Source organism: Erythrolamprus reginae, chromosome 8 (genome assembly GCF_031021105.1).
Source record: "Erythrolamprus reginae isolate rEryReg1 chromosome 8, rEryReg1.hap1, whole genome shotgun sequence".
Taxonomy (NCBI): domain Eukaryota; kingdom Metazoa; phylum Chordata; class Lepidosauria; order Squamata; family Dipsadidae; genus Erythrolamprus; species Erythrolamprus reginae.
The window spans coordinates 41892441-41913344 of record NC_091957.1 but is presented as its reverse complement, the minus strand read 5'-3'; the positions used below and the strand labels follow the sequence as shown (position 1 = coordinate 41913344).

The 20904-nt window shown below is 38.9% G+C and overlaps 1 protein-coding gene across 1 annotated transcript in view; it reads left to right on the top strand.

The window, feature by feature from the left end:
• LOC139171704 (connector enhancer of kinase suppressor of ras 2-like) overlaps positions 1 to 20904 on the top strand; it is a 290698-nt gene that overhangs the window by 163166 nt on the left and 106628 nt on the right. The window contains exons 11-12 of the mRNA XM_070760142.1: positions 11584 to 11670; positions 17043 to 17296. Coding sequence (XP_070616243.1) covers positions 11584 to 11670; positions 17043 to 17296 — 341 coding nt within the window. The remainder of the gene's footprint in view (positions 1 to 11583; positions 11671 to 17042; positions 17297 to 20904) is intronic.

Below are 20904 nucleotides of genomic sequence, written 5' to 3'. Positions count from 1 at the left end.
AAGAAATTCTTGGGCAGCACCGACTCTGTGGATTTTGTGCCCTTCAGTAAGCATCTTGGGCCCCCATCGCAGCAGCGTTCATGCCCTTAGCATTCAGGCAGCATATTTTAGTGTGCAGATAGTGTATTACAGCGAATTGGAAGGAATCTTGGAGTTCTTTTATCTGGTCCAGGGGTCCCCAAACTTGGCAACTTTAAGACCTGTGGAGTTCAACTCCCAGAATTCTCCAACCATCTATGCTTTCTCCATACTGATCCCTGCAATGAAGTTTCAGAGATACACTAGATGTGTCTTATGTGTTAGCTTCATTGAACAGAACAGAAAAGAAAAGAACAACAGAGTTGGGAGGGTCTTTGGAGGTCTTCTAATCCAACCAGTATACCATTTTAGACACTTGGCTGTCCAATCTTTTCTTAGACGCCTCCAGCGATGTAGCATCCACAACTTCTTTTTTTTTTTTCAATTTTTTTATTATTTTTCATAAAACAGACATACAGACATACAAACATTAAACATAAAATGGGGATGTATTTCCCCGCTTCTTTTGAAAGTATACATTCAAATAGAAAAAAGAATACATAATCAAACATTTGTTAAATGTTAAAAAGTCTAGTAAAAAATTTTCAAATCTTAAATGCAATATTAGTGCGGTATAAGTAAAAATGCTTAATATGTTGTTTATGTGTAATATATTCATCTAATCAAACATTCAAACAAATCTCAATTACTAAACATACATAAAACAAAATTTTTAATATATCGCTTGTGAGTAAACTACTATATCAAAATCATCAACAAATACATCTAATATTGTTATTACCTAAATAAAAACAGATCTATCTCTTATTTTTTCTTATCTAACCATTTATATATGTTGTTCCATGTTTCATAAAATTTTGTATCTTCTTGATCGTTTAATCGTCTTGTCATCATATCCATTTCGGCGCAATCTAATATTTTAGCTATAACTTCTTCTTTCTTGGGGATTTCCTCCCCCTTCCAGTTTTGCGCATATATTATTCTAGCCGCAGTTAATATGTGTATGATTAAGTAAAGAGTTTCCTTCTTATAAGTCTGATTAGTAATTCCTAATAAGTAAAATTCCGGGGTGTTATCTATGTCATATTTTAATATTTCTTTTAATATCTTCTCAATCATCTTCCAATAAGTTTTAGCTTTACCACATGTCCACCATTGATGGTAATAAGTTCCTATATCTTTCTTGCATTTCCAACACAGTGGGGATGTTTTAGGAAACATTTTAGCTATCCTGTTTGGTGGAAGGTGCCATCTATAAAACATTTTAATTTGGTTTTCTTTTAATGAAACTGACTTGGTCATTTTCCAATTATTAATCCAGACTTTTTCCCAAGTATCTATATCTATTTCCTTACCTATATTTCTGCACCATCTTATCATGGTATCTTTTAGAGTCAACTCTATATTTTTGTGAGCGATAAGAAATTTATATATTTTCCCTATCATTTTTACTGAATTATTAATAATTAAATGACTTAGCAAATTCTTACTTTTATTAAAAGTGTAAAGAGTTATATCCTTCTGGTATCTGGATCGAATCTGGGCATAATGCCACCAATCTATTATTATCCCTTCTTCTTGTAGTTTATTCCTAGGCTTTAGCTTCATCTGATCATTTAATAATTCTTTATATCTATAAAATATTTTCGTGTCTTTTATAGATTTTGGATGTGTTATTGCTTCTAGGGGGGCTATCCATTCTGGAACATTTAAGAAGTGATTTTTCTTTATGTCCTTCCAAACCTCTAGTAAATACTTCCTTAATGTGTGTCTTTTAAAATATGAGTGATTTTTTTCCTTGTCATACCATATAAATGCATGCCAACCCAGCATAAGATCATGTCCTTCTAAATTTAATATTCTTTTATTCTCTAAGGTTATCCAATCTTTAATCCATGTTAAGGCGGCGGCCTGATAATATAATTTCCAGTTTGGAAGACCAAATCCTCCTCTTTCTTTAATGTCTTCCAAACAGTTTATTTTTATCCTTGCTTTTTTCCCTTGCCATATAAATTTTTTAACTAAGTTTGTCAAAGTTTTAAAAAAAGTTCCCCCTGGGTTTATTGGAATTACCTGAAAGAGAAATAAAACCTTAGGCAGAATATTCATCTTGATTGTGGCAATTCTTCCTAAAAATGATATTTTCAGGTTATTCCATGTTTCTAAATCTTTTTTAATTTCTGATAATAATTTTATGTAATTATCATTTTTTAGAGTTATTGTTTTCGCTGTTAAATTTATTCCTAAATATTTTACTTTCTTTACGGTTTTTATTCCAGAAATATTTTCTAATTTAGTTTCTTGTATTTTATTCATATTTTTAGTTAAGAAAGAAGTTTTGCTTTTATTTATCTTTAAACCTGCTACCTTTCCGTATTGTTCAATAGTTTGCAATAAAGAAGGAACAGTTGTTATCGGTTCTTCAATTATAAACGTTAAGTCATCTGCAAAAGCTTGGAGTTTGTAAGTTTCGTCTCCTATAGTTAAACCTTTTATTTCGGAATCCGCTCTTATTTTAATTAATAAAGTTTCAAGTGTCATAATAAATAACAATGGTGATATAGGACATCCTTGACGAACTCCCTTATTTATATCAAGTGCTTGTAATTGGTTATTATTTAATATTATCTTAGTCGTTTGTTTTGAGTATATAGTATCTATTAAATTAACAAATTTTGAGCCAAATCTCATTTTGTTTAATTGCATTTTTATAAATGTCCAGTTAACGTTGTCGAAGGCCTTTTGAGCATCTAAGAACATTAAGGATGCTGTCTTATCTGGGTGTTGTTCATAGTATTCTAATGTGTTTATTACTGTTCTAAGATTATTTTTAATTTGTCGCCCTGGTAGAAATCCATTTTGGTCTTGATGTATTATTCCATTTATAATTCTTTTAAGTCTATCTGCATAAATGGCAATAAATATTTTATAATCTACATTTAATAAAGATATGGGTCTATAATTTTTGATTTTTACTGGGTCAGTGCCGGATTTGTGTATTAAAGTTGTCAGCGATTCTGACCAAGATTTCGGAATTTTACCCTCAAGTCTACATAAATTAAAAGTTTCTAACATATAGTTTCTTACTATTTCATTGTCTATCTTATACCATTCTGCCGGTATAGCATCCGGACCAGTGGCCTTATTGTTTTTCTGTTTTTTAATTATAGTTAGGAGTTCTTCCATTGTTATTGGACCATCCAACATAGTCTGTTGATCTTCTGTTATTTGTGGTAATTTTGCAGCCTGTAAGTAATTAAAAACCTCATCTTCACTAACATTGTCTTTGGCATAAAGATCTTTATAAAAATTATAAACAATGTCCGCCTTTCCTTCTGTATCATATTTTATTGTACCATCTTTGTCTTCTAATTTTTTTATCAATTTGGATTGACTCTGCTTTCTAAGTTTATATGCTAACCATCTGCCTGGTTTGCATGTTCAAAATAATGTTGTTTTGCTCTTTTAATTTTTTCAGTTATTTGATTTTGTTCTATAATTCTAATTTTATGTTTAATTACATTTATTTCTGTTTTAAAGTCTCTGTTCTTGGTGTGTTGCTGCGATGCAAATTCCAATTGTTTTAATTCATTTATTAATTGTACGTACTTTAATTTATTTTCCTTATTGTATTTTGCTGTATAAGATATTGTTAACCCTCTTATATAAGCTTTGAGTGTATCCCATATATTCTGTGGAGTGGTGTCTGGGGTTTTATTAATTTCAAGAAATATTTTTAATTCCTTTTCGATCCAATCCTTATATTTCTTATCATTTAGTATATTTCTATTCATCCGCCAAATATTCTGTTTGTTGTTCCTTCTTATATAAACCACTATTGGGTTGTGGTCAGCCCATGTATTAACATCTATCTCTACTTCCCTTATTTCTTCTGCAACCATTTTTGGTGTCCATACCATGTCTATTCTTGTCCAGATTTTGTGAGGATTAGAATAAAACGTAAATTGTCTTTTATGGGGGTGTCTTTCCCTCCATATATCATTTAGCAATAATTCTGTTTTCATTTTTTGGAAAGTACTAGGTAGTAGATTTCTTTTTGTTTTTTTCCTTTTATTATGACTGCCTCCCCCTGAATGGTCTAATTGCCTATTCACAATAGCATTAAAATCACCTATTATTAATACATTCTCAATAGCTAAATCTATTATTATTTGATGTAAATTTTTATAAAATGTCATTTGGTCTTCATTGGGAGCATAAATAGAAACAACCACTATAGGTCTAGGTTCAATATCAACTTGTACAATCAGTATTCTACCATCATTATCCTTATATATTTGTTTGGAATTTATAGAATTCTCTATATACATCACCACACCTCTTTTTTTTTGATCTGCTAATGCAGCATACATTTTTCCAATTTTGGGATTCAACAATAATTTTTGGTTATCTTTTTTGATATGTACTTCTTGTAATATTGCAATTTGAGCATTTTGATTTCTGATTTTAGAGAAGATTTGTTTCCTTTTCCTTGGTTCATTAAGTCCGTTAACATTTACCGAAAAGATCTTTAGATCTTTAGTTGTTGTCATTTAGTGGGTTTTTTGGTTTCTCGCTGAGGCTGAACTCTTCTTATAGCACCTTGGTCCTGCTCTATTACTTGAGCAGTGGCCCCCAATAGTTCTTCTTGTTGGATTGCTAGTATCTCCCCTGGTTGCTGTTGTGCTGGTTGTTGTTGAGCCTCTTGTTGTTTATCTGAAAAGTCCATGTGGCTGATGCCACTATTTTCAAAGAAATACCTAGCTTGTTCTACATTTTCCAGCTTGTATCTTGTAGAACGCCATGTCAGAGAAAGACCTTGTGGAATTAACCAACGATAGGTTATATTTTCTTTGATCAAAATTCTGGTAAGAAACTGGTAATCTCTTCTGCTCTCTCTGACACTTCTTGGAACTTGTTTTAATATTTTTATTTCCACTCCTTGATGTTGGAGTTTGGAGTTTCTTGCCCAATGGAGTATGTCATCTCGCAAAGTTTTCCTGGTGAATTTGATATGAATCTCTCTTGGGAGATTGTGGCGACGGATGTAACTATTCGAAGTCCTGTAAACTTCATCGATTTCTTTCACTAGCGCAGCAGGATCCTCCTGGAGTATTCCTCCAATCGTTTCCGCCATAGTCATTTTTAAATCTTCATCTTTTTCCTCTTTCATGTTCTGAAATCGTAGTCCATACGAAGCACGTTGCATCTCCAGCTGAATAATTGATTCATCATGTCTTCTGTGTCTTACATCAGCTCTCCCTTCAAGATAATCAATTCTTTTTGCATTTTTGTCGGATTTCTCTTCAACCTTTTTCACTCGATCATCACTTTCTTGTAGTGTTTGTTGGATCACCTTTATCTGGTCTTTCACCTCGCCCATATCAGCTTTCAGTTGGGCCATCTCCTTCTTAAATTCTGCCAAGTCTGCTTTTATAGCTTCCCTTTGTTGTGTTGCATCCTCTTTTATAGCCTCTCTTTGTTGGGTGGCATTCTCTTGAGATTTAAAGATAAAGTCCTGCATATTGTTTAAAGTTTCTTGTAATGTTGCAAAGTTGGGCTGCGTTGTTTTGTCTTTTTCTTTATCCTTGGAAGACATAGCTGACGCCTGGTGCGTCGGGGAAGGACGCGGGGACACTTGTGGAGAAGAGATTGTTGCTGTGGTTTGTTTTTTAACCGTTTTAACAACCGTTGAAGAAGTTGACATTGTCAAATTTGAATCCACTGTTTAAAATTCGAATTAATTTAAATCAATCTAAATTTGTATGTGGTGAAAGGGAGAAAATTTCTGTAAATTCCAAATCTATTCAATCTGTTTTATTAACAATTACCCTTAAATTATAACTATTCAGTTGTCAAAAGAAAAATAAAAAAATCAAAATTCAAAATCCAATATATGTTGTTATTACTATTGCTGTTATTATTATAGAGACTAAAAAAAAAAAAATTAAAAATATAATAACACAGAGAACAAAAGTAAAACCTTTAAAAATAAGAAACAAGTAAAAATTAAGAATAAGTGGTCTAATAAGAAAACAAAGTAAATAACAGCGAAGAAAGAATAATAACTATTTTAAAAAGGGAGATTCTAGGAAGGTAAAGAAAAAGGAGGAGAGGAGAAAAGACTTAATAAAGCAGTAAAAGGAGAGAGAAAAAAGGAAAAAGGGGGGGAATATTTCAATTCAAATAATTAGAATAGAGCAGGGAACCAAGGTTTACTAACAATGCATAGTCTTCAGTTCAAACTTCTTTTACAGATAGAAATAAAAAAAAAGAAAAAATCAGAAGGGGATCAAAAAAGGATTAATTAATCAAAGAAAAAACACAATGTATATAGTTATAGTCTTCTTATAAATCAAGAAATTATAAATGAAGAATATGAATCCAGATGTCAGAAAATACAATTATACTTAATCCCGATTGCAGGTCTCAAGAAGAAAGTCAAATTAATAATTTTCTTGTGGTTAAAATGGAGTCTGTGTTCTTTTCCAAATCCAAGACAAAGGCAAAAAAAATAGATCTCAAAATGGAGTCAGGTTAGAAGTCAGAAATTCATATGTCCAGACAGATGTGAAAAAGTTTTCAAAAAAATAATCCCAAGAAAAAGGCAATCAGCAAGTAATCCAAAGTAATCCAAAAGCAATCAGCAAGTAATCCAGTTAGGTTAAACCAAGGATGAATATTCCAAAGGAAAGGTATCAGATCCTTCTATTTCACTTTTATTTTCAAGTTGTTATATGATGTTATTATGTTGCAGAGACAACAGGGTGAAAAAAAGAAAAGGCAACAAAGTTATATTCCTCCGCTGTTGAGATGTCAGCCCGGAACACAATGTTTTTAACAGACTATAATAAAGAAATTTTGCTCTTCATTGCTGATTTCTTTTAAGCATTGAAGTCTTCTAAATAGTCATTTCCAATTTAAGCTCTTTTATTGAAGCATAAGGTAGAAAAAATGTTTTATAGATTTCAAAGTCCAAATACAAAATGGAAATTAGTCTCGGCTGTTATTTGCGGATGAAACTCAAAGAAAAAAAAAACTTTCACTTTCGCCTCGTTAAAGAAAGCTTTCCCTTGAGGCTTTCGAACGATCAAATCTTCAAATTTTAATCTTGAAACAAAGAAGAAATTTTTTACCTTAAGTCCTTTATCGAATGTATTCTTTTTCAGTAGGTTAAATGTGGAACTTTCACTTCAAAAATTTTTCTCGGCTTCCCGCTGGGCGAGGGAAGAAAGCGCTGGCCGGTCCTCTTAAACAAAGAGGATCGGTTCTCCCGTCTTCGAAGCTGCGGGGCGAACCGCTGCCTCCGGAGTCTCAGCGATGGCTCCTCGGGCAGAGGAGAGCCCCCTGTTCTGGGATCGGGCCATCCGAGCCCGATCCGATCGCAAATGCGACCTTCGGAGGGGGTAGAAGGGATCGCCTGGCAGAGCCCTGCCAAAGATGTCCCGCCGCGATCTCCACCAAACCGGAAGCCCCGTAGCATCCACAACTTCTGAAGGCAAGCCATTTCACCGGTCCATCTTCTAACTTTCATGAAATTCCTCCTTAGTTCTAGGTTGCTTTCCATCCATTGCTTCTTGTCTTAGAAACATAGAAGACTGACGGCAGAAAAAGACCTCATGGTCCATCTCGTCTGCCCTTACACTATTTCCTGTATTTTATCTTACAATGGATATATGTTTATCCCAGGCATGTTTAAATTCAGTTACTGTGGATTTACCAACCAAGTCTTCCTTTTGGAGAATAGCTTGACTCCCTTTTCTTTGGGACAGCCCCTCAAATATTGGAACATCATGTCACTCATAGTCCTTCTTTTCTCTAGACTAGTCTTCCGAAGGAGGAAAAGAGTACTGAAGCACACATTTGATAAAGTGACAGCACAAATGTGAACCATTGGTATAAATGCAACAGCCTCATTAAGGTTTTATGTCATCTCTTTGGTTTTCCTCCCAAGATACTATTTACATCCTCAGGATTCATCCACCGGCACGATTCATCTCTCCAGGTAACTTTCAAGCTCCTCCATCCCTTTCTTGCTGTCCGTCTGAGCATTTGAGGAATGGTACAGTCAGATTTTAAGCGGCAGGGGAAGACCCATTCACAACCTGTCTTTCTTAAGGAGACCGTAACAAACTTTTGAAAGAGTGCAGTGCCAATCATGTCAGGTGCCATTTTTCCATTCTTCTTGAAGGCAGAAAAATTTCAATGCTTTGCAAAATTGCTTTCAAAGGAGACGAGCAGGTCAGTGAAATGTCTAATGTAATGGATGCGAGGCTGTAATATAATCTTTTATATTAGTTGTCATCAGGGGATGTGCATACGTCTTCCTCCTTTCACCGCATAACCATCTCTCCTGACAGTTGTCTGATTTCTTAAACAGTACAATATTTCTTAAACAGTACAATATTTCTCAGCCTTAGAATTTTAAGCCGTGTGGACTTCAACTCCCAGAATTTCCCAGCCAGCAAACTGGGAATTAAAATCCACACAGCTTAAAGTGGCTAAAGTTGAGAAGCATTGTTCTATTCAATTTCAGGAAGAGGGGGATTTTTTTTAAAGGAAAATTTAGACTATATTTTCTTGGCCTTCAGCTTTTTTGCAAGGTGAGAATGTGTCCAAGGTAACCAGCTTCAAACACAACTGAAAAAAGGGCTGTGTTTCTAGTTCAACACTAGGTCAAGATAAGCCAACAATGTTGATTAACATCTGAGGTTTAAAGGGTGAGGCAGAAAGTATTTGTCAGATTCAACCAGGATGCCAAGACCTTTATGGACTTATAGCAAACTAGTTGGGCTGTCAACCAAATTGAAGTTTATTATTTATTTATTTTATTTATTTATTGGATTTGTATGCCGCCCCTCTCCGGAGACTCGGGGCAGCTAACAGCAACAATAAAGCAGTGTACAATAGTAGTCTGATGTTAGAAACAATTAAAAACCCATTAATATAAAAAACCAAACATACATACATACATACATACAATGCATAGAATTGTAAAGGCCTAGGGGGAAGAGGGTCTCAATTCCCCCATGCCTGACGGCAGAGGTAGGTTTTAAGCAGCTTACGAAAGGCAAGGAGGGTGGGGGCAATTCTAATCTTTGGGGGGAGTTGGTTCCAGAGGGCCGGGGCCGCCACAGAGAAGGCTCTTCCCCTGGGTCCCGCCAAGCGACATTCTTTAGTTGACGGGACCCGGAGAAGATCCACTCTGTGGGACCTAACTGGTCTCTGGGATTCGTGCGGCAGAAGGCGGTCCCTGAGATAATCTGGTCCGGTGCCATGAAGGGCTTTATAGGTCATAACCAACACTTTGAATTGTGATCGGAAACTGATCGGCAACCAATGCAGACTGCGGAGTGTTGGTGTAACATGGGCATATTTGGGAAAGCCCATGATTGCTCTCGCAGCTGCATTCTGCACGATCTGAAGTTTCCGAACACTTTTCAAAGGTAGCCCCATGTAGAGAGCATTACAGTAGTCGAGTTTCGAGGTGATGAGGGCATGAGTGACTGTGAGCAGTGACTCCCAGTCCAAGTAGGGTCGCAACTGGTGCACAAGGCGAACCTGGGCAAACGCCCCCCTCGCCACAGCTGAAAGATGTTTCTCTAATGTGAGCTGTGGGTCAAGGAGGACGCCCAAATTGCAAACCTTCCCTGAGGGGGCCAGTGATTCTCCCCCTAGGGTCAATTATGGTCAGCGACCAACACTTTATGCAAATCTACAACTATAAAACAACAAAAGGAAATTAAGAATCAAAGTATAAAGTAAAATAGGTTCACACAATGCATAAAAGGGATTCTAAGTACAACCTAAGATGCTGAAAAAGAGAAAGGGCTGTCAATGAAAATGTTCTCAGGGTCTGAACCCTTTAAGATAGAAACTGAGATTGTGGGAACTTCCATTCTTTCCCTGAGCAGAATCAGGAATGATCAATTCTGATTATTAGATCTTGGTAACTTTTGTTGGAAGAAATATTCATCTGGTGCAGTTCCAAACGGGACAGAAGTTGGCTGTTGTAGGGGCCATAGCTGGGTCTATAGGTAGTCTGAGCTCCCAAGTTTGGTTGAAGTTTGGACTGCTGATACAATGTCCTTAGGAGATTGTGCAATGTAGTGAGCTTATGTTCTGAAAGGTGTTGGGCAATTCCTATTATGGCTGAGGTCTTATCCTTCCTTTGTTCAGACATTGTTGCAGGGAAGGTCAAAATATCCTATCTTGAATGGATTTCTGCCTGCAGTATTTGCTTTGCCTACGAATGGAGCTATCTATCCTTTTATAACTTAAGTGCTGACAACTGCTGTGGGCTATTAAGGAAGGTGGGGGCTGTTTTCCAAGAGCAGGTTTCTCCATTCAGAGAAATGCAATATTCTGCCTTATTTATTTATTTATTTATTCATTCATTCATTCATTCATTCATTCATTCATTTATTTATTTCTCCAATACACAAATACATAGGAAGAAAAATAGACATGTAGTAATATATATAAGGGTAAAGTGAACTTAGAGGAGAGGATATATGAAAGAAAGAAAATATATATGATAAGTGAGAGAAAGGAAAGACAATTGGACAGGGGACAAAAGGCACACCAGTGTACTTCTGTACGCCCCTTACTGGCCTCTTAGGAACCTGGAGAGGTCAATCGTGGAGAGTCTAAGGGAGAAATGTTGGGGGTTAGGGGTTGACACTATTGAGTCCAGTAATGAGTTCCACGCTTTAATAACTCGATTGTTGAAATCATATTTTTTACAGTCAAGTTTGGAGCGGTTTGTATTAAGTTTGAATCTGTTGCGTGCTCTTGTGTTGTTGCGGTTGAAGCTGAAGTAGTCATTGACCAGTAGGACGTTGCAGCATATGATCTTGTGGGCAATACTCAAATCGTGTTTTAGGCGCCGTAGTTCTAGTCTTTCTAGGCCCAGGATTGTTAGTCTATTTTCGTAGGGTATTCTGTTTCGAGTGGAGGAGTGAAGGGCTCTTCTGGTGAAATATCTTTGGACATTATCTCTCAAAATATTTCATTCTTCTAGGAGAGGGGTGGAGACTAACTTTCTACACTTTGGAATAATGAGGTCTAGTCTCCTTCCCAAGCAGTTGAGCAATTCCTCCATTTCCCCCCCTTTTGTCTTTCTGCTCTACAATGACAATGTCCCTACAGGATGGATGATCAAAACTTTGGAGTGGAGTTTAAATGTCAAGAATATCCAGAATCAGGAGCGATGACTTTTTTCCCCTTAGCCTCACCATTAGGTCTAGTGGATCCCCAAATTTACCTGCTGTCTCATCTTGTCCTCAAGACCAAGCTAGGTTTGCATGTACCAAGGCTGCCTTGTGTCCTGAGCAGGAGACATCCCGATAGAGAAACATCTGCTGTTTTCAGTTGTACACTTTGTCCATTACAGCACATTTTGAAAACTGCAAAGATTTATTAATTGCACCCAGCAGCTGTTGCTCCTCTTAATTTAACTTGTCTCCCATCTTATTCATGCGCATAATCCTCCTTTTAATGGGCCTCAATGTGTTAATCGGTTCCTCTTTGTACTTTTCACAGGTGATCTGAGGCCCGTTTCTATGCCAACAGAATACAGCTGGATAGCAGATTCCAAAGAGCCAAACATGTACAAGAGAGGTAGTCGCGGTAAGTTGGTTTCTCACTCAATACAAGTAAAAAAAAAAAAAGACATGAAAAGGACTTTTATTTTCTTCAAACTAGCCCATTGTTTCCGGTGAACCGAACAATCCAAGTTCAATAGGTCATTTTTCTTGAGCCCAGAAAGCAATGCACCACATTTTTTTTGTTCAACAATTATTTCTTGAACACAACGAAACTTGCACACAAGAAAGAATGATGTTTCTTCTACACACCCTATTTTTCTATGTAATCTCCTTCCCGTTCTATGGCCTACACACAAGGGTGTGTATGCCCTGTCAGTACCACTCCTTGTTCGGGTCACAAAGCCATTTCTGCACTGTGCACCATCTTCTAATGGCCTCACCTTGGACCTCGCTCTATGCCCAGCGACTAACCGTACTTCTGTCGACTGCAGATTCTCCATAAACTGTACACAAAGGTTTGTGAATGTTTCCAACAGTTTCTTTCTCCGCAGTGAGAAATTCAATGACGACACGTTGCTTGTAACGTACATCACTTACAGAAGCCTTTTTGGAACACCGCTGCAGCTGCGCTATCTGTCTGAAGAAATGCAAAATTTACACACGCACTCCTGACAATTCAAATAAAGTATATCTAAAGTTTCGCATTTGTACCATTACTGTAGGCTGAGAAAAAAAAAATGTGGTGCATTACTTTCTGGGCGACCCTCTTATGAAGATAGGGTTGTATTGTTACAAACCATCTTTGAGATGCCAAGACCATCTCAATACTCTAGTCTTGATCCAAGTCACTCAGTGTGGTAACTTGAGATGAAAGCCTATTGTCCTGATAAAGGCGAATATTTGTAACTCAGGATTGAAATGAGAGGTCCTTGAATCTCTCTGAGGTTGGTTGTTTTAATAGATTAACAGAGTTAGAAGGGACCTTGTAGGTCATCTAGTCCAACCTCCGACCTAAGCAGGAGACCCTACACCCGTGATGGCGAACCTATGGCTCGCGTGCCACAGGTGGCACATGGAGCCATATCGGAGGGTACACAAGACTTTGCCCTGTTTTAGCCCCAGCATGCACTGGCCAGCTGATTTTTTACCTTGGGAAAGGCCGTTTCACCCTCCAGAAGCTTCATGGAACCTCCCCTGAAGCTCTGGAGGCAAAAAAATTCCCCAAGAGAAAAAGCAGAAGTTTGGAAAAATGCACTTCTGGTTTGTCATTGTGTGTTTTTTATGCACTCCGGAAGGTTCAGGGAAGCTGCACGAATCCCAGCGACCAGTTAGGTCCCACAGAGTGGATCTTCTCCGGGTCCCGTCAACTAAACAATGTCGCTTGGTGGGACCCAGGGGAAGAGTCTTCTCTGTGGTGGCCCCGGCCCTCTGGAACCAACTCCCCCCAGAGATTAGAATTGCCCCCACCCTCCTTGCCTTTCGTAAGCTACTTAAAACCCACCTCTGCCATCAGGCATGGGGGAATTGAGACCCTCTTCCCCCTAGGCCTTTACAATTCTATGCATGGTATGTCTGTATGTATGTTTGGTTTTTATATTAATGGGTTTTTAATCATTTTTAACATCAGATTACTATTGTACATTGTTTTTATTGTTGCTGTTAGCCGCCCCGAGTCTCCGGAGAGGGGCGGCATACAAATCCAACAAATAAATAAATAAATAAAATAAGCTTCCTGAAGCCCCAGAGTGCAAAAAAACAACACAATGGGCAAACCGGAAGTGCATTTTTCCAAACCTCCAGTTTGCACATTGTGTTGGGGGGTTTTTTGCACTCTGAACCTTCCGGAGTGCAAAAAACAGCACAACGGCAAAACGGAAGTGTGTTTTCATGCACTTACAGTTTTCCTGTTTGAGCTTTTTTTTTCCACGTAACAGACTTCAGTATGGCCTGTGAGCATGCATGGGGGCAACACGGGGGTTTTTTTCACATGCATGGAGAGGGAGGGAAGGGTTGTGGGCACATGCACGCATGCTAGCACATGCACATAGACACGGACGGACACACACACACACCCTTTTGGCATGTGAAATAAAAAAGTTTCATCATCACTGCCCTATACCATTCTTGACATATGCCAGTCCAGTCTCTTCTTGAAAGCTTCTGGGGATGAAGCTCCCACAACGTCCGAAGGCAACATCTGTTCCACGGGTTGATTGCTCTCACTGTCAGAAAGTTTCCCCTTACTTCCAGGTTGAATCTCTCCTTGTTTAGTTTCCATCCATTATTCCTTATCTGTCCTTTGGGTGCCTTGGAAAATAGCTTGACCCCCTCCTCTCTGTGGCAGCCCCTCAAATATTGGAAGAGTGCTATCATGTCTCCCCTGGTCCTTCTCTTCCCTAGACCAGCCATGCCCATGTTTCCTTTGTAGATGTTTCATTACCCAAACTAGGTAACATCTGATGATGCTACCTAACTTGAATAATGAAACATTTGCAAAATAAATAAATAATAACAATCAACTAAGCTCAGAGAGCACCAAGGAGCCCTCAGGCTATTTTTCCAGCAAGAGAAATAAAGGAATGGCTGCATGTTTCTGATTTGCATGCAATTGGTCTTATTGACCTGCCAGCAAATTTCTGCAAATGAAAATCACATTTCTTTCTGTTCACATTCATTTTCATACATGTGTGCATTTTGCATTTCCCCTTCCTCAATACGCACATTTTTGTAAGTCATTTCCTAAAGGGTATGGAAAAGCAGATCTCACAGATGTGTTTAGACATGCACAGAATCTGATGAATATGTGGATTCTAAAAGAAGTCATCTTCAGGGGAGGCTGGAAAATGATGAATTCACTTAAAAGGAAAGTCGTAACATATTTCTTTGACATTCCTTCCTCACAAACACCGACTAAAAAATCAGCTGAGGTAAACTAATGAAAAACATCCAATATTCTGTTCTCTCCTATAGTCTAATCAAATGCCTTTGAGTTTCTTCCCGTCAGGGGTGGGTTCCTCCCTCTTCGGACTGGGTCACCTGAACCATGTAGTGACCCACTGGTGACGTCACAAAGATGTCACCAAGCTGGATCAATCAATGACAGTCTGTGTGGGTGCCGCCATTTTTTAAAAAAATCTTTCTTTCTTTCTTTCTTTCTTTCTTACTTACTTACTTACTTACTTACTTTCTCTTTCTTTCTTTCATTCTTTTTTCTTTCTTTCTTTCTTTCTTTCTTTCTCTTTCTTTCTTTCTTTCTTTCTTACTTACTTACTTTCTTACTTTCTTTCTCTTTCTTTCTTTCATTCTTTTTCTTTCTTTCTTTCTTTCTTTCTTTCTTACTTACTTACTTTCTTACTTTCTTTCTCTTTCTTTCTTTCATTCTTTTTTCTTTCTTTCTTTCTTTCTTTCTTTCTCTTTCTTTCTTTCTTTCTTACTTACTTACTTACTTTCTCTTTCTTTCATTCTTTTTCTTTCTTTCTTCTTTCTTTTTTCTTTCTTTCTTTCTTTTTCTTTCTTTCTTTCTCTTTCTTTCTTTCTTTTTTCTTTCTTTCTCTTTCTTTCTTTCTTTCTTACTTACTTTCTTACTTTCTTTCTCTTTCTTTCTTTCATTCTTTTTCTTTCTTTCTTTCTTCTTTCTTTTTCTTTCTTTCTTTCTCTTTCTTTCTTTCTTTCTTTTTTCTTTCTTTCTTTCTTTCTTTCTTTCCTGAGATGTGTAGAAGCCACGTTGCAGTCACCATCTTTTTTTGGCTTTGTTTTGTTTTTGTTTTTATGGGGAGGGGTTTGGATTTGGGTCCCTATGCCAAAAACCATGGCTAACTTAAACTATGATGTTCTGGAGAAAATCCATCTAGCACCATGACTCATGATTGCATTGGCATCCTTCATAAAGCCTTAATGATAATCAACAGAGTTGGAAGGGACTTTGGAGGTCTTCTAGTCCAACCCCCTGCTTAGGCAGGAAACCCTACACTACTTCACACAGAATTTTTCTTTTTTTAGTTTTTTTCTTGATTTTATTTATTTATTTATTTATTTACTTACTTACTTACTTACTTACTTACTTACTTACTTACTTGTTTGTTAGTTTGTTTGTTTGTTTGTTTGTTTATTAGATTGTATGCCGCCCCTCTCCGTAGACTTGGGACGGCTAACAACAATAATAAAAACAGCATATAACAAATCTAATATTTAAAATAACTAAAAAAAAAACTTTAAAAACCAAACAAGCACACACACAAACATACCATGTATAAATTGTATAGACCTGGGGGGAAAGGATATCTCAGTTCCCCCATGCCTGACGACAGAGGTGGGTTTTAAGGAGCTTACGAAAGGCGAGGAGGGTGGGGGCAATTCTGATCTCTGGGGGGATTTTTCTCTTCTCTTTCCTCCACACCACTCCACTCAAGTCCACTCCACTCCACTAGTTAGACCACACCCAGAGTACTGCATTCAGTTTTGGTCACCACACCACAAAAAAGACATTGGAACTCTACAGAAAGTACAGAAGAGAGCAAACAGGATGATAAGGGGTCTGGAAACTAAAACATATGAAGAGAGGTTGCAGGAACTGGGGATGGGTAGCTTAGCAAAGGGAAGGACCAGGGGAGACATGATAACAGTGTTCCAATACCTGAGGGGCTGCAACAGAGAGGAGGGGGTCAGGCAGTTTTCCAAAGCACCAGAGGGCCCGTCAACTAAACAATGTCGCTTGGCGGGACCCAGGGGAAGAGCCTTTTCTGTGGTGGCCCCGACCCTCTGGAACCAACTCCCCCCAGAAATTAGAATTGCCCCCACCCTCCTTGCCTTTCGTAAGCTGCTTAAAACCCACCTCTGCCGCCAGTCATGGGGGAATTGAGATACTCTTTCCCCCCTAGGCCTTTACAATTTTATGCATGGTATGTCTGTACGTATGTTTGGTTTTATAATAAGGGTTTTTAACTGTCTTAGTATTGGATTATTATTATATGCTGTTTTATTGCTGTTGTTAGCCGCCCTGAGTCTGCGGAGAGGGGCGGCATACAAATCCAATAAATAAATAAATGAAAGCTTGACCAAAGAGAGATTCAACCTGGAAATAAGGAGGAACTTTCTGACGGAGATCAACCAGTGAAACGGAAGTTGCCTGCAGAGGTTGTGCGAGCTCCAGCACTTGAGGCTTGCAAGGGGAGATTGGACTGCCATTTGTCCAAAATGCTACAGTCTCCTGTTTAAGCAAGGGGGTTGGACTAGATGACCTACAAGGTCCCTTCCAACTCTAATAATAAATAAAAAAATAAAATAAAATCAAGCCTACTTGCTTCTACACATTTTGACTTCTGCACTAGAAAGGGGAACTTACAAGTCCAGGAGGAACGGGGGCAATTAGCACATTTTTCTCTGAATCAGGGCAAAGATGGGTCTCCTCTTTAGCTCTCATTTTCCCCTTTTTCTCCTTCCTCACTCTGACAAAAGACTCAGAGAACTCGCTCCTACGGTACCTGAGTGATGACAAGATCCTAGTCATCCAAGAAGAACCATTGACCCAGAAAGATAACAAGCGTGATACAGGCCGGCGGTCCAGGAAGAAGGGCAAGAACAGTGGAAGTCCTAATTATCCTGTTAGCTCCACCGTGATGACCTCGTCTACCAATGTGCGGCTTGAACCTGGACAGCAGGATGTCCTAAATTTCTCCCTAGCTGAAAGCAACACAGTTCCCCTCTATCACGTAAGCTCTTTGATGCTTTCCTTAATGTTGACATTGAGTTTCAGGAACCACATTGCGTTGGGGTTGGGGTTTTTTGCAATTTGTACTGTCGTCTTCTGTGATTTTTTTGTTCCAATTGTACTCTTGCAGTATCTCAGGGGTCTCACATCATCTTCTATCTATTTTTGCTTTGTTTTGTTTCAAGACTACTTGGGTCAGGATGACTTCTGTGACAAAACTGAGATTAGGAAGGTAAAAATTCTTAAAATGTATTATTACAGTCATAGACCAAAACAAATAAAAACACTCAGTGAATACACAATCAAAAGTTGTAGGATAAAATGATAAATAACAGGAAAAATCCATGATAAAATCCAGTCTATCCATTATGCGTTGTCAATACTACTAAAATTACAATCCTTAAATTGTAAGGTCTATATTCAGTTTGATACTATTAGGGAAAGGAATAAACAAGGGAGGTAGAAAACATTTGTTATTATCATTGTGATTATTAATAAGGGTGCTCCCAAAAAGTTTTAGCAAAGGGTTTTCTCGCTGCTTGATGGGTGGGTGTGGCCATGGTCACATTCGTGGGTTGCTACTGGTACGCCTGGGGACGGCACACTGCTAGCAAAAGTTGCGCTGTGCACACAGCTTCAGTTCTCAGCATATTTTTGCGCAGAATCTTGTCGGAGGATGCACACACATGTGTGATTTCAGGATATGTTGCTTCTGCGCATGCATGGAAGCAAAAAAATCGCCAAAATCTCGCACATGTGTGCATCCCATCACATGATTTCAGCGCATTTTTGCTTCCTGGGCATGCACAGAAGCAAAAGCTCTTGGGACATGGGTGCACACATGCAAACCAAAGCGGTGTGCACAGCGCACCAGTAGCAACGATAGCCGCAATCCACCCCTGCATGGTAGGCATCGGCTAGTAGGCCCCTTGCACCCAGTTGGTGCTTTTGCCCTCCTTAGGCTCCAGAGGTTTTCCTTGAGCCTCCAAGAGGGCAAAAATAGCTTCCCCAGGCTTCAGAGGCCCTGAACTTCCAGTAGACCCATTTTTACCCTCCTGAGCCTATGTATGCGCCCTGCACTATTCCAAACAGACCACTGGGGACTCCTGGAAGGGGAGGGGGTGGGTGGGTGGGGCCATCCAGGAGAGGGATTTGGGGGTTCTCCCAAACTGCTGGGAACCCCCAGCAGCCTACCCCTGCTGATACAACTACTGCTATTGTTTGACATACAGTTTGGGTCCTTAAAACAAATTGGGTTCCTTTACAAACTGCCTTCCAAATTATGTGCACCACTTCTCTTTTAATACTAAGTGTGTATCCTACAATTTCATGCCGACAAGAAGTTTGCTGAACTGAATGCCAATTCAGCCACCATTGTTTGTGTGTGTTTCACATCAGTTTCACGTATGTATGCATTTTCACTGATTTATAGATTTAAACTCTTTGCACAAGACGAGATAAAAGTTTGTTTCAGCGGCTGTATGCTATTTCTCAAAAGGAAGATTATTGTCTGAGATCATTTGCTTTTAAAAAGAGAAGTTTGTTTGGCCTTTAACAAAGTAAAGGAGGGAAAGCGAATGCTGAATCTGCAGCAAATATTTGGAAATGTGATAAATGTTTGCAATAGTGACAAATATCTGTAGTTCGAACGTATGATGAGGGTGGAGGTTCATTTTCCAACTTGTGGGTTGGTTTCTGAACATTTCATTACCAGTCTAGGTTAGATCTTTGCAGCCACTTTTTCCAATATTTCTCTCCCCCCCCCCATTTTGTGTGTGTGTGTGTGTGTGTGTGTGTGTGTGCTTAATGAACAGTGTACTTTTCTGGGTCAGTTGCTTACATAATGATACCATATTTCCCCCAAAAGAAGACCCTGTCTTATAATTTTTGAACCCCGAAATAAGTGCTTGACCTTATTTTTGGGGAGGTCTTATTATTTTGGGGTGCATGAAGCAAGACCAGGCTCCTCTTGCTGTCTTACCTAATTTCCACCTCTGTCTTCCTAACCCTAACCAGAGGAAATGGCATTTCAATATTTTCAGGAAGGGCTTATTTTCGGGAGAGGATTTATTTTCGGAGGAGGGCTTATTTGAGAGGGGATGTCTTATTTTTTAGGCGAAATAGTGCTTTTTAAAATCCTAATTTCTAACTCTTTTACCCAACCATTGATGAAACAAGGTCCCATGTTCATTGATGAAACATTGATGAAACAAGTCCCAATACTCTGTGTGTTCCTTTTCTTTTAACCTCTATGTTAGTCTGTCCATTTCTGAACAGTCTAGTATGGTGATGGCAAACCTTTTAGGTCAGTGTTCTCAACCTGGGGGTTGGGACCCCTTTGGGGGGGGGTCAAATGACCATTTCACTGGGGTTACCTAAGACCGAGGGGGAGAAAGACAAATTTTCCATAGTGTTAGGAACTAAAACTTCTATTATGGCACCTTGGAACATATTTTTACAATCCAACCAATCAGGTGTTTACAGTCGGGCTATCCCTTTGACCTTCCTGCCAATCAGCTTAAAGCTCTGTTGGGACAATTGGCACCGGAAACCAAACAATTAGCTGGCCAGCACACATGCATGCTTTGGAAACCTGACAACCAGCTGAATGACCTGCGGTAGCAGCACCTGTGCCCACAGAGAAGGCTGTGCATGCCACCTCTGGCACATATGCCATAGGTTTGCCATCACAGGTCTAGTATCTTTTATAAATTATATCTCCTTCTGTGGGTGTTTCCTTATTCTTCCACTATTGTACATATACAATTCTTCAAGACATGTAATACAGCAAGGGTCCGGTGTTCTGTCCCAGTAGGAAATTCCAGGATGCCCGTGCAAGTGTGCAACCCAGATGTGTGCATGTGTGCCCCGTGTGAGATTTGGCTTCTGTGCATGCGCAGCACGCAAAATCTCATGTGAGTGAGATTTCAGTGATTTTCACCGATTTTTTGCTTCTGCGCTTACGTGAAAGCAAAAATATCAGCAAAAATTGCCGAACGTTTTGCCGAAATCTCACTCATGCACACATCCTCACATGAGAGTTTACTTGTTGCACATGTGCAGAAGCCAAATCTCATGCTGACGGGCATGCACGCACTTGGCAGACATGTGTGCACCCGCGCCGGTCTCCCAGATTGCACTGGTAGCACTAAGGAAGAAGGCCTTTCACTGATGGAATAACAAATACAGTGGTACCTGTACTTAAGAACTTAATTCGTTCCGTGACCAGGTTCTTAAGTAGAAAGGTTTGTAAGTAGAAGCAATTTTTCCCACAGGAATCAATGTAAAAGCAAATAGCGCATGCAAACCCATTAGGAAAGAAATAAAAGCTCGGAATTTGGGTGGGAGGAGGAAGAAGAGGAGGAAGACAGTCGCTGCCCAGAAGGGAGTGTTTCTTTTCTCTGGGTGTTGGCAGAGGTTTATTCCCTCTCCAAGCTCCCAGAGAAAGGAAAATGCTTTGTTTGCTCTGGACTGCCAAAGCCACCACAAAAGGCTCCTTGGGCAGCCCCGAAAAGCCCGAGATGGCCGGGATTAAAGGTGGAATGGCACGAAACTGGCCGGGCCTTCATGGCGCTCTCAAATTTCCTTGGAAATTTTTCCAGGCTCGGG